A 12887-nucleotide genomic window follows, 5' to 3' on the forward strand; every position below is an offset into this window, starting at 1 on the left:
GATGATGAATTTGAAAGTAGATCGCAACTTAATCTATCTTATAGCAATGATGAGGTTCTGGTGAATTATATTAGACAAAACTTGAGTAGAGGGGGAATGAGATCAAGGATCTGAGTATAACCACAAGAACCAGAAGAAGGAAAAGAGTGACACAACGTTGGGAATAAGAAGAAAGAAATTAACAGGAGAGAAATATGGTATAAGTCTTGTATTATCTTTCATATGGAGTTGTGTTAGTGTCTTGCTCGATGTGTAGCCATATTTTGTCTTACTTCAATGAATTACAAATATGTCAGGTATTGGTTGTGATTGATTAATTATGGATTTTTATTTTTCTGTTGTTTGTGGTATGGTATTAGAGTGTTTCTTTATTTTAGTTTCTGTTTTAATTTTTTTTAAGTATGAGTTATTGTGATATTTTGATGTGTAGTCTTGTAAACATTGAGTGTTAACTTAATCTTTCATTTAGGGTCGAGAATTTACAAATAATCCAAAAAAATGTTGAGAGAAAGAAATAAGAGCAAAACCTGAAGAAAAAGAAATAGAGAAAGAAGAAGACATACTAGGAAAAAGAAAAAAAAAGATGAGAAAGATGAGAAAAAAAAAAGAGAAAAAGAAAAATGTTGGTGATGAAGAAGAATAAAAAATACAATAGTAAAAAATGAAAATATCATATTTAAATAATATAAATTTATGTGTTTTGTAATTAAAACTTTATGTGTTAATTTGTCTTTTCACTAATTTTGAAATACGACGGCCATATTCAATATATAATTAATTCTATATGACTTAAAATTACATGAATCAAATTCTGGTGAAGATCGAGAATATTTAATTTGTTATACTCAAATTTGAGGAAGAAGTATAAAAAAATGTAATAGTAGTAGAAGAAAAAAAATTATTCTGTTGACAAAAATTTATGTGTTTTGTAGTTAAAAATTTGTGCTAATTTATATCTATACTAATATTAAAACAGGACAATTATATGTTCTAAGATGTTTAATTAATTCTATAGGATTTAGAATCTTATGGGACTAATTTTTGGTAAAAGATAGTGTGCTGAAAAGTTTAAATTTAAAAAATTTCGATAATTAAAAAATTAGATATGTATATTTGATTGGGAGTTATCAAATTAATTTTTAAATATGATCTTTAAACTATGTGAATTACGATAAATTCAAAATAATTGCGTATTATACAACTAAAAATTTGTAATTTTTAATAAAAAATTATTTTTTTGTTATTCAACTAAAATATTGCACACTTTGAAAATAATTTATATATTATGTAATTAAAATTTTTGTGTTTTTTAACAAAAATTTATGTATTTTTTTTGTTATTTAAATAAAAATTGCATATTATAAAATAATTTATGTATTATACTGCTAAAATTTTTGTATTTTTCAATGAAAATTTTTGTGTTTTTTATTTTATGTTTTTTTATTTTAATTCTTTTTTTTTCTTCATCGTCTTTTTTTATTATCATCTTTTTTTTTTACTTTCTTATAATTTATCTTGTTTTAATTTTACCGTATTAAGATGAATAAAAAAAAGTTAAACCAAGAAAGAAAATAAAAAATACTGTACTAATATTATAAGAAAAAAGAGAAAAAAGAATAAAAAAGTAGCCAAAAAAAATCCAAAAAAAATACAAAGAAAAAAAACATTTTATGTAAATAATTTTTGTTGACTTTTGATCAACTTAATTATTAAAATTTCTTATATCTGTATTATTATTCAAAACATTTTTGCCCAAGTTTTTACATGAACAATAAATAGAAATTACACGTTTTAAGAAAAAAAATATATTCAGAATGAAAAAGTATAGTAGACAATGAAAATATTAAACAATGTGAACAATAAATATATTAGATGTTCATTTTATTAGGTGTATGAATAATTATTTTAATATTAAAATTTAGATGATTAAATTAAAAATATAATATATTTTTATTTAATTGGTAGTTGTTCATATTATTTAAGTTGATCATTGATTACTTAACATTTATTATTTAAAATTTAATTTAACATATTGATAATATTTTATATAATTATTTAATTATATTTATTTTTAAATAATTATTTATGTAATTAATATAAAAAATAGTTATTTTTTTTTAACGTGATATTAGACACTTAAACGATGGTGTAAAATTTTTACAGCGACATCAAAATTAAAGTTATATATCTAATCTAATACCAAAATAGTCACAAAAAAAAAATCTAATACCAAAATTCAATTTAATTACTTTATCCATATGGTAGCGGCATTTTGTTTTTTCTTGCAAAAAATCCGAAACTCTCTCCCTCGTCTCCACCTCTCTCCCACTGAGCTCCCAACCTTTCGGCAATGGCGGCACTATTCGAATCATCATTCGCGACCCCATTGTTCTTCTCTTCCAACGCTAACAACAACAACAGTGCTACTTCAAAATCCCCCTCTCACGACCTCCGCTTCCACCACACTCACACTCACACTCACAGTCACACTCCTTCTTCTTCTTCTCCCTCCCTCCAGCCCCAACCCGAACCGGATTCTGACTCGACCCGTGACCGGCGCAGAGCCGTTCGGGTCGCGTGGGAGAAGCTGGTTCGGTGGTCGAGGTCGTGGCGCTCCAAGAACAAAACCGACGTCCTCGAACGCACCAAGAAGGTTCGTTTCTTTGCATCTTTTTTGCACCTTCAACAGATTACGATGTTATTGAGTTACATTACGAAAGTGTGGCATAATTTCTTTCTAGTTTGTAGTTCTTTGGTTTATGATTTATTCATTTTATTGAGCGCTTGATTTGAAAATGGTTTCTCTTTGCTGCATTAAGTTCTTTTAATCATTTTTAATTCTTGTATCTTTATTTATTCTTTTATTAACTGACTATCTATTTGATTACCCATTTTTTCCATGTGACGTCAACTTTAGTCTTGATGCCAGATAAAATCTATATGAACTTTTTTGATAGCTTAGTCACTTGTCTATGTTCGACATGTGTTAGTATCCGATAATCGCAGGGCACCCTTTTTTTCTTGCTAATTTGAAGTCATTTTAGAAGGAATATGAAAATAATATTTGATAAATCTTGAATTGACTTAGTAGTAACAAGTATTGGTGCCAACACGTGACAAGAATGTTTCAAATTGGCTGAACTTAGGTAGTAGTTTATATTGCATTTTGACATTTGTAAATACATGAAAGTCATATAAATCTTGAAAATTTATAGGTTGATACAAGCTCGTGTGCCATATCTATTTGTATCCCTGTCCGTATCATGTCAAGTATCTGTGTTGGTGTCAAATGATTCATATTTAGATAGCTGTTAGAGGACTAATTGGTTTAAGGTGTATCTTTCAAAGACCAAACTGGTAATTCAGGCTTTCTTTTCTTCTTGGTGATTTTGGAACATCTTGTCCTGGTGTGATTTATTTTTGGATTCGATATAATGTAGTATTATGTTTTTGTAAGTTTGGTTTACTTTCGTTTCTTGTATGGCAATGTTAAATTCTTTCTTTGTTGCGAAGGTGGTTGTGCTTGGAGGGGGTTCGTTTGGGACGGCAATGGCTGCTCATGTTGCAAATAGAAAGGCTGAATTAGAGGTGAACATGCTTGTTCGGGATCCTCAAGTTTGCTTCTCTATCAATGAGAGGCACTGCAATTGGTAGCTACTGTTATTGTTTGTGCTCGTGAATCATGATCATCAAGGTTTAGGGCTTATTTGTTTTCTGTTTGTCTCCTATATCCTGTTTACAAAGTTTTGTGAAGAAAATAGTAAAACTAGAGACTAGAATTTATTGTTTTCCCCATTCCTTTTTTTTTCCTTCACAAAATTCTGAAAACATGAAATACAAAACATGAACAGAAATCAAATAACTCTTGTAATTGTTTAATTTCATCAGCCATTTATAATTTAAGGTGACTGTTGTCCATTGCAGTAAGTACTTCCCAGATCACTGGCTTCCGGATAATGTAGTTGCCACAACTGATGCAAAATCTGCTTTACTTAATGCCGATTACTGTCTTCATGCTGTTCCTGTTCAGGTCATTTGAAATTGTTCTCAATATTATTTGGATGGTATTTGTAGTAATATGCAGTAAATTTGTACTTCATTAAGTTCGAAAACATTGAATCTTATTTTCTTCGATCACAGTTCAGTGCTTCGTTTCTTGAAAGCGTTGCTGATTATGTAGATCCAAGTTTGCCATTCATATCTCTTAGTAAAGGTCTAGAGCTGAATACACTGAGGATGATGGCTCAAATTATTCCTCAAGCGCTACGGAATCCACGCCAGCCTTTCGTTGCATTATCCGGACCTTCTTTTGCTCTTGAATTGATGAATAAGCTACCGACAGGTGAACTGTGAAATTGCTAACTGCACTGGTGGATTCGCTCGATTGATTATATGATGGTTGAAATTAAATCGATTCGTCTTTTGCATGCATTTTCAAATGGCAGCAATGGTGGTGGCATCTAAAGACAAAAAATTGGCAAATAAAGTTCAGCAGTTACTAGCTTCAAGTCATCTAAGAATCAGCACATCGAGGTAGATCCGTACATGACCTTCAGTATATAAATGAAATTTAGTTTTATACATAATTGACTTCTTTTTCATTCTGTTATGACTCGAGTATTCGTGTTTGATGATGCATAATATAGCCACTTTTGTTCTTTTTTTCTGAAAAAGAAATAATAATTCATCAACTGTTAAACAACTACATATACAGATTTTGTTGCAAATGTTCAGCTTGTAATCTCTGATAACTCCAGTGATGTTACAGGAGTTGAAATAGCTGGTGCACTCAAGAATGTTCTTGCAATAGCTGCTGGCATAGTAGAAGGTATGAATCTTGGTAACAATTCGATGGCTGCACTTGTTTCACAAGGTTGTTCGGAGATACGATGGCTTGCGACAAAGGTAATTGATCTGGATTTAGGGAGTAATCATGTTCATATTGAGGACTAACTGTAGGTGCAATGCTTTATAGAACTTCTAGTTTGCAAATGGCATAGAATGTGTAGTAACCTTGGGGCTTGTTTAGTTTCTGTTTTCATTTCTTCGTTTTTAACTTCAGTCTTGCCTGTTTTTAAATTTTTGTGAAGGAAAATAGAAAACAATATTTTGTTGTTTTCACTATTTTCATTTTTTTCTTTACAATTATGAAAATGCACACATTGAAACCCAAAATAGAAACTAAACAGGCCCCAAGGCGTTTTCCATTGGAGCATTTCAGTTCTTTCTTTCAAATGACTGATAGCTAATTTCACTTTCCTCCAATTGTCTTCTGAAGATGGGTGCAAAGCCTACTACGATAACTGGTCTATCAGGAACTGGAGACATCATGCTTACATGTTTTGTTAATCTTTCACGAAACCGAACAGTTGGTGTTCGTCTTGGATTGGGCGAGAAGCTTGAGGACATTCTGAGCTCCATGAATCAGGTATCTAATTAGTTTCAAAGTCTGTAGGATCATATCCAAACTTTTTATACAAATCAAAATGTTTATCCTTGCCATGCGCAGGTAGCGGAAGGTGTCTCGACAGCCGGAGCTGTGATTGCTTTGGCCCAGAAATACAATGTTAAGATGCCAGTGTTGACCGCAGTAGCACGAATTATCGACAATGAACTCACCCCTAAGAAGGCTGTTTTCGAGTTAATGAGCCTCCCCCAGGTTAACCTCACCCCCGTCTTCCGATGAATTATATAACGGCCTTGCATTTAAAGTACAAATTTGATTGGCAATGATTTTTAATGCAGGTTGAAGAAGTATGAAAACCTCATCTCAGCAACTTAGTGGCACCAAGCAACACAATTGTTATTTACCAATTGCTTGTAAGACATGGGTGTCTGCTCAATTCTTTTCACCATTGCACTTTGTATAGCTGAGCCTTTTGAATTTTGATAACAACAATTTTGCAGAAACTGGGATTATTTCCAGCATATACAGTTACTAAAACTATGAGAAATGTGCAGATAATAATACAATAATAATCTTACCTTGTTATGGTAGTAAGCAAGAATATGAGCCAAGAATGTGCCTCACTCTATAATTCATATCATTGATTTCAGCTGACTTATGAGCTTCAAAGGCCTAGCATGTCATCCAACACTAAATAATATGCAATCAGTAATTAGATATTATGATACAGATATATATAGTATGACTGTATTATTATATATGAGCTAAAATGTATTTGCATGCTAAAACGTTGAGATTAAATTAATTTTATGTGGATGTAATTATCCCCTACACTCATTTAGAGGAGCAAGTATGTTGTTTTACGCCCGTTGGATGTATTAATTCGAAAATTTCAGTGTGAAAACTTTAAAAGTGATCAACGGTTTGGGATTTTTTTTCCCTTCATTATGTACTAGTTTTTAATAGTCTATTTGTGTTCTAATAATATTTTAACCTTTAATATTAATATAGGGATTTGGCTCCTCTGAAGTTGTTTATTTACTTTAGAGAAAAAAGTAACGCAATCTAAGCCATTGATAACATAAACGGTTTTGATCATCTTAAATAAATAAATAATAAATAAATACATTAAAAGAACCTTGAAAATCGTGCAACCAAGTCGTGCAAGTAGCAGTTTCCAAAACTGCGTGATTTTAATCTTTCATCTTTTTTGAATCTTGAATAACTTTTTGAAAAATTTAATAAAAAAATAAAATTAATTAATTTAAATTGGGTCAAAAATATTTTTTATTTTTTATTTTAATATAAAAAAATACTCATGTAAATGTACTAAATTTTTTTAGATAAATATACTCAATTTTTTTTGTAATCCATTGTTTTGTTTATATTTTTTATTATTTGTCTATTCTGATGATAATATATTTTTTTAACCAGTCATACATTTAAATTTAAACTACAACATTAGACATGAAACAAGCATCATAAACATATAAAAACACATAAAAATATAAATAAATTAATTTAATGTATATCAATATAAATTTAGTAGATATCTATTAAACCAACATCACATCATTAGTTATTCTAAACACTCTTTAGTTTGTTCTCAATTAGATTCTTATTTTAAGTATAAACAAAAAAAATTGAGTACATTTGTCTAAAAAAATTAGTACATTTACATGAGTATTTTTTTATATTAAAATAAAAAATAAAAAAATATTTTTGACCCAATTTAAATTAATTAATTTTATTTTTTTATTAAATTTTTCAAAAAATTATTCGAGATTCATAAAAGATGAAAGATTAAAATCACGCAGTTTTGGAAACTGCTGCTTGCACGATTTGATTGCACGATTTTTAAGGTTCTTTTAATGTATTTATTTATTATTTATTTATTTAAGATGATCAAAATCGTTTATGTTATCAATGGCTTAGATTGCGTTACTTTTCTCTCTAAAGTAAATAAACAACTTCAGAGGAGCCAAATCCTTAATATAGATGGTTAAGATGAGGCGTACCACATAATTAACCGCAAAAGTTAGGTCATGAAAATAATATTATAAAATATTCTGATACTGAATATATAATAAGAAATTTAAAAATTTCTCCTATAATAAGAAATTTAAAAATTTCTCCTAGCACAATGTGCGCTTCAAACACGTTTTTAAATTTTAACAGAAAAGATGTTAAATTATCGCCCAGTTTTACAGACAATTTTTTTTTTTTTTGGGTGTTGAACAATTACCAAATACTGAAGGGCGTTCGTTGGCTAAGATCACATAAGCTAAAAAAAGTAAAGACAAAAGATAGTTATTTTTGTAAAATATCAAATTAGTGGTCATTCAATTACATATATTGGTGTATTAAAATAAATTCTTAAAATTGAACACAAGACATTATGATATCTAATGAAGAATATCTTTACAATAATAATTGATAACACTTTCCTCTATTTCTTCTTATAGGATCCCCAGTAGAGCATATTGAAGGGTAAGCAAAACTAGGGTCAAACTTGCTTGAGCCAATTTATGATAATAACAACAATGATATCATAAATCATAATCCTACAAGACAAGATTTCTTTCCCACCATACTATGCATTTGTGCCAAAACCAGTTAGTTTTTTTTTTTCTTTTTTTTTTTCCTGTTTACTCTCCACTGAAAAGGAATAGGCGAATAGCCATCTTTGAATTGCCTTGAATTTACATGTTGAATGGCAAATCATTGCTTCCTCCCTCTTTATTTTCTTTTTCCTTTTCCCTATCTTTTTGTTGCTTTTGTTACTTTCTCTTCCTCTTAAGAGTTAAGACCTTCCAAGTAAGTAGTACAAAGAGGCACAACAAAGAATAGAACATGAACATTCTAAGAGCTCTGACATTACCGAAGCTGCTCAAAACGAAAGGAACATGTGTGGCAGAATCATTCCTTCTTGTCTTCCTCCCTATCTTCAAGGCTGAAGACATGACGATCAGCACCCACCAATGTCTTTCGGTCCTTTCTTTCTAGCACAATTGCCATGTCCCCAGTCACCTTAACTGCAGCACCGGCAAGTGCCACAGCTTCCTCATCAAAGTCATCCCCTGTTTCCTCCGAGTATGCATATCTGCACATCCCACATAAAAATTAACTCAAACTGTAAAGAACCTCAATGAGGAAATTAGCATGTAAAATACAAGGGTAATAAGCACTCTCTCTACAGTTTACAAATCTGATAATATTTGTGAAAATTCAATTACTAAAGCATTTGAAATATTCACATTGTAAAAGTCAATAACCATATTTCACAACAGAATGGACTAGTGATTATGGCTTTATTAAAAAAATTCCCCTAAACATGACAAAATTGACCTATTAGTACCTTTTTTATTAAATAAAGATCTTTATAGAATACGAATAATCAGTTCACTATTGAAGTTACATTAAAATATATTGCATCATTTGCAGCCTTACTATTAAAAATACTTGAGGTATTTCCCCGAATTTCTTTACAGTAAAAAATTATACCCTATCATCAAACCACAGCTAAATGATGTCTAAGCAAAGGCTTTAAGCTTAATAAAAGGGAATCAGAATGAACATAGAACAGAATTTATATGGTGTTCTCAAACATGAGAACTATCATAACCTATAATAGCAATTATCCAAAAGACTTAAATATCAGAAATGCAACAAAAGGATAACTAATCGAAAAATAGAAATCCCTACCTGGGTAAAAGATGTTCTCTCGAGGGAAAAAAAAAAGGTTGTGAAGAGAAATGAAGACTAAGATAAATATGAAGACTTATGTGCTCACCCATAACATGTTAATCTACTTCATTTCTAAAGAGTTCTCATGTGATGTCTGAATTTATAATTCTATTCTTTCTTCCCATCCTTTTGGCAATACCTGGTTGGATTTTGAGATGGAGCCCATAGAATGCAAATCACTAGCAGGAGAAAGTAAGCCAACAAAGTCCAAAAAGCAGGGATGATCCAAGCTCTTCGCCATAACTCACTCAAAGGGTCAGATGCATTGAAGTACAACTGAAACAAAATAAGTTTAATCATCATAAACAAAGAAAGTGATTATGAAAATATCTTGCTCCTGATTTTTCAGCAACTCCTTTTCTCAGAATTGTTTGATGGGTTCCGACATCAAGCTGACTCGTAAATTTTGTAATCAAATATATTATCCCACACAATACTTACTCCGCTAGGCTTAGAAAATCAAAATAAAGAGTATGCAACATGAAAAGAGCTTTTTTCCCTCTTTCTTTTTATTATATAGCTAGCTACAAGGAAAACATGTATGCACTTCCTCATTTAGTGGCAGTTTTTGGTTTAGTGAGCATTAAGAAGGAAAAAGGAGGAAATAAAGTAAGGGAACAATAAAGAAACAGAAGACTACCTCATAACCAATCCATACAACTGACAGAAGCACTGTCACTGCAAGGGAATTTGTGAACTTCCTGTACAACTCAAGTTTAGCCATAATTCTCCGAATCTGTGGCATATAATAGGCAAGTGGAGATAATGATTTGTAATAGAAATCTGAGAAAATGAAATGCAAGTTATAGCTAATTTCAAGTGAATAATGTAGAAGAATCAACGAATAATCTTGTATAAGAAAACTATGACCATATTTTGAAACTCAGAATTCTTCCATTACCCAATTTTAATTCATCCTATAATCATAAACACATCCTCCCCTCTTTTAACCATTATATTATTTTCGTAGACACAAGAAGTCATGAAAAATAACCAATGAGCCATACAAATATGTCTAACATGTGCCTATTCTTAAAGATCAAAGCTGGCCACTTAGCTCATTGAAATGTTTCTTGCTCACAAACTAAGAAGTTAGGAAGCCAATATTATGCGTATTCATGAAATAATATAGAGCATTATTGAAAATCATTGCATACAAGGTTACCTGAAGTTTCTCCAAGGTTTTTGATAATGACTGAAAGATCCAAAGAATAAAGCATGCATCCAACAGAGCAACAGGCAGCACCAGAAAAAGTCTTGCTTTTCCAGAAAAGTCATTAATATTACCAAGATGTTCCACTAGTTCAAGTGCTTCCGAGGCCACAAAATACACCACACCAAGAAGAAGTACTCTTGAGGTTATTCCACCAAGCGTTGGGCGCATGACACCATAACCCATGGAAACCACCAGGAGAAGAAGCCGTGAGACCGTCTTCTTCACAGCAGTGAAGGTAACAGCCCAAATTGTAATTCCCATTGGCCTGCTTCCAGTGGAATTGAAGTTTGCGTACTCAAAATACCAGAGAGCCATTTCAACCATCCCAAGGCCAATGACAGCAGTAATATGGTAATGCAATTGTATTACATCTTTCCAGTATTGCACAAACCGGAGAAACCAGACAAGACCAAGAAAAAGGTAAGCCAAAGACATTAAACCATAAAACGTCATCAAAGGCATCATCTTCCCAGGAAGATAACCATCAGGGTTTCTCCAAACGGTTCTTCCACTGATCACCGTATCCTTCAGCTCAGGATCACAAAACATGAAATACAGGTAATACATTCCAGTACTCTTTATGTCAACAGTTTGGATAACCATTTTAGACTCCTCATTCTTTCCGGCGAAAAATGTCTGTATACGTTTAGGTCCATTTGGATCATCCGGGTTCTCACGGATGATAACCTCGCCTAACTTGCACGAATTTTCCTTGGCAAGTTCCGGAGTGCAACATATGGCATCGGAGTTCAGATAAGCACCCCCAATATTGTTCCTATCTCTCACCTTGACTATGATAGCCTCAATCAACCCTGTATTTTGCTGCATATCATTCTTCTTCTCAGAAGATTCTTTTGTTCTCCGAAATGTGATTGACTCAAACCTGATTGATCACATAACATTAATAAGGACTAACAAAAACTCCTTCTAACTATCTCTCCCTCACTCAATATATGGGAATCATGAATACCCATTTTGATAAACTACACAACAACAATAATGACCCTTCTAAATTCTAATATACTAAATCTTATCAATAAATTAAATACACTCTGGTGGCAATCCTAGTAAGCCATGGAGAGGTGAAAGTTTACAGTTCTACTATTGCAATTGTAAGCTAATTTAATTACTCCATCGGTTTCAAACTAACGGTTAAGTTGGACAGTGGTAATTGACATCTTCGTTTTTCTTTTTTTTTTTGGGTCAAGGACACTTTTGTTGAAACTGAGGTAACAATAAACGAAGCTTAATGTCTATGTAATTATAAATTCATATTTACTATCAAGTTGAGTCAACCAGGGCAAGTATCTATTTTTTATTTGAAAAAGGAATTTTTCAAGAAAAATCCCAGTATCACGTTGGTGAGAAAACAAATGGATCAAAGTAGTCCATATGCAAATGGAATACAACAATTAACAAGAACCCTCCAATTCGAACAAAGAGCTAAAAACAAATGAGTTATGACCCAAAAATGAATTAAACCCAAAAAAAATGAAATTTAACCTGATGAAGGATTTGCCATTGAGGGAGTTGTTGTCTTCGGAAGGTTGAGAGTGTTGTTGGACAACCCTTGAAGCGTAGAGTCCCTCACTTCCACCATGGAAGAAGAAGGAATTGGAGCGCCGCATAAAGGTTTCGTTTTGGTATTCGTGGATCGAAGCACCCACTTCGCTTATCAGAAACAACAAGATCATAGAAAATGTGTTCATCGTCATCGCAATGAACCCCTTGGAACCCAGATCACGTGGCGAACCACGCGCACTCATCATATAAATGCTCTCTTTTTATGTGAGAGTGAATTGTAATTAACAATGAAGAATGGGAAGTGGGTTTGCAAGAGAATTGTGGAAGCGTACAAGATGTTTGTGAAAATGCGTGTGAAAATGAGAGTAGATTTGGCGAGAGAGAGAGAGAGAGTCAATAAAAGAAAAAAGAAAAAAAAAACAAACGATTTGTGTAATTGTGTGTAGTTGTCGTACGAGAATGAGCTGAGGCAGTTAACCTTACTAAAGTAAAGCTGTGTGTAATTTGTGTAAATGAGTCGATGAATTTTGCGTAGAGCGGTTTCATTTGGTTTGCAAAAATGCTATGTCCAATGTGCTAGGTCTAAAATAAGCATAATAATTTTGTGCACATTAAATATGTCATATTTATATAAATAATTTAGTTATATATTTAAATTCTTTTAATAATTAAATTTAATAAAATTGATCTAAACTCAATAAAAATTATTTTCGTTATGCGAGTGTATACACACACGCTACTAACACAAATATATCTTTCTTTGTTTTTATGTTTTTTTTCTTCTTTGCGTTATTCTTCTTCTTTCTTCTTCGCGTTTTTTGCGTTCTTTCTTCTTCTCTTTTGCATTCCTCTTTTTCTTCGTCACGATCTGTTTTCTTCGTTACGTATTTTCTCTCAATTATTGTTCTTTTATTGCTGTTATTATTGTTATATTTTTTTCTTCCATAGTTTAATTGAGGTTCATAAAGATTTAGAAATAAATTCGATGTATTT

At 31.7% G+C, this 12887-nt stretch overlaps 2 protein-coding genes across 2 annotated transcripts; one reads left to right on the forward strand and one right to left on the reverse strand.

Annotated features, from left to right (window-relative positions):
• Positions 1-2214: 2214 nt before the first annotated feature.
• Positions 2215-6005, forward strand: LOC112703326 (glycerol-3-phosphate dehydrogenase [NAD(+)] 2, chloroplastic). Its single transcript, XM_025754730.3, has 9 exons — positions 2215-2653; positions 3514-3650; positions 3925-4030; positions 4141-4342; positions 4446-4533; positions 4758-4905; positions 5279-5428; positions 5510-5659; positions 5746-6005. Exons 1-9 carry the CDS (start codon positions 2351-2353, stop codon positions 5758-5760), a joined length of 1299 nt encoding a protein of 432 aa, XP_025610515.1. The 5' UTR covers positions 2215-2350; the 3' UTR covers positions 5761-6005.
• Positions 6006-7720: 1715 nt separating this feature from the next.
• LOC112703327 (uncharacterized) lies at positions 7721-12478 on the reverse strand. The gene is made up of 5 exons (XM_025754731.3): positions 11874-12478; positions 10320-11253; positions 9795-9890; positions 9294-9430; positions 7721-8510 (listed from the first exon to the last, which is right to left on the reverse strand). The coding sequence occupies exons 1-5, from the start codon at positions 12137-12139 to the stop codon at positions 8327-8329; spliced, it is 1617 nt and encodes a 538-aa protein (XP_025610516.1). The 5' UTR covers positions 12140-12478; the 3' UTR covers positions 7721-8326.
• Positions 12479-12887: the final 409 nt, after the last annotated feature.

The sequence above is a fragment of the Arachis hypogaea genome, chromosome 7, assembly GCF_003086295.3.
Source record: "Arachis hypogaea cultivar Tifrunner chromosome 7, arahy.Tifrunner.gnm2.J5K5, whole genome shotgun sequence".
In the NCBI taxonomy this organism is placed as follows: Eukaryota; Viridiplantae; Streptophyta; class Magnoliopsida; order Fabales; family Fabaceae; genus Arachis; species Arachis hypogaea.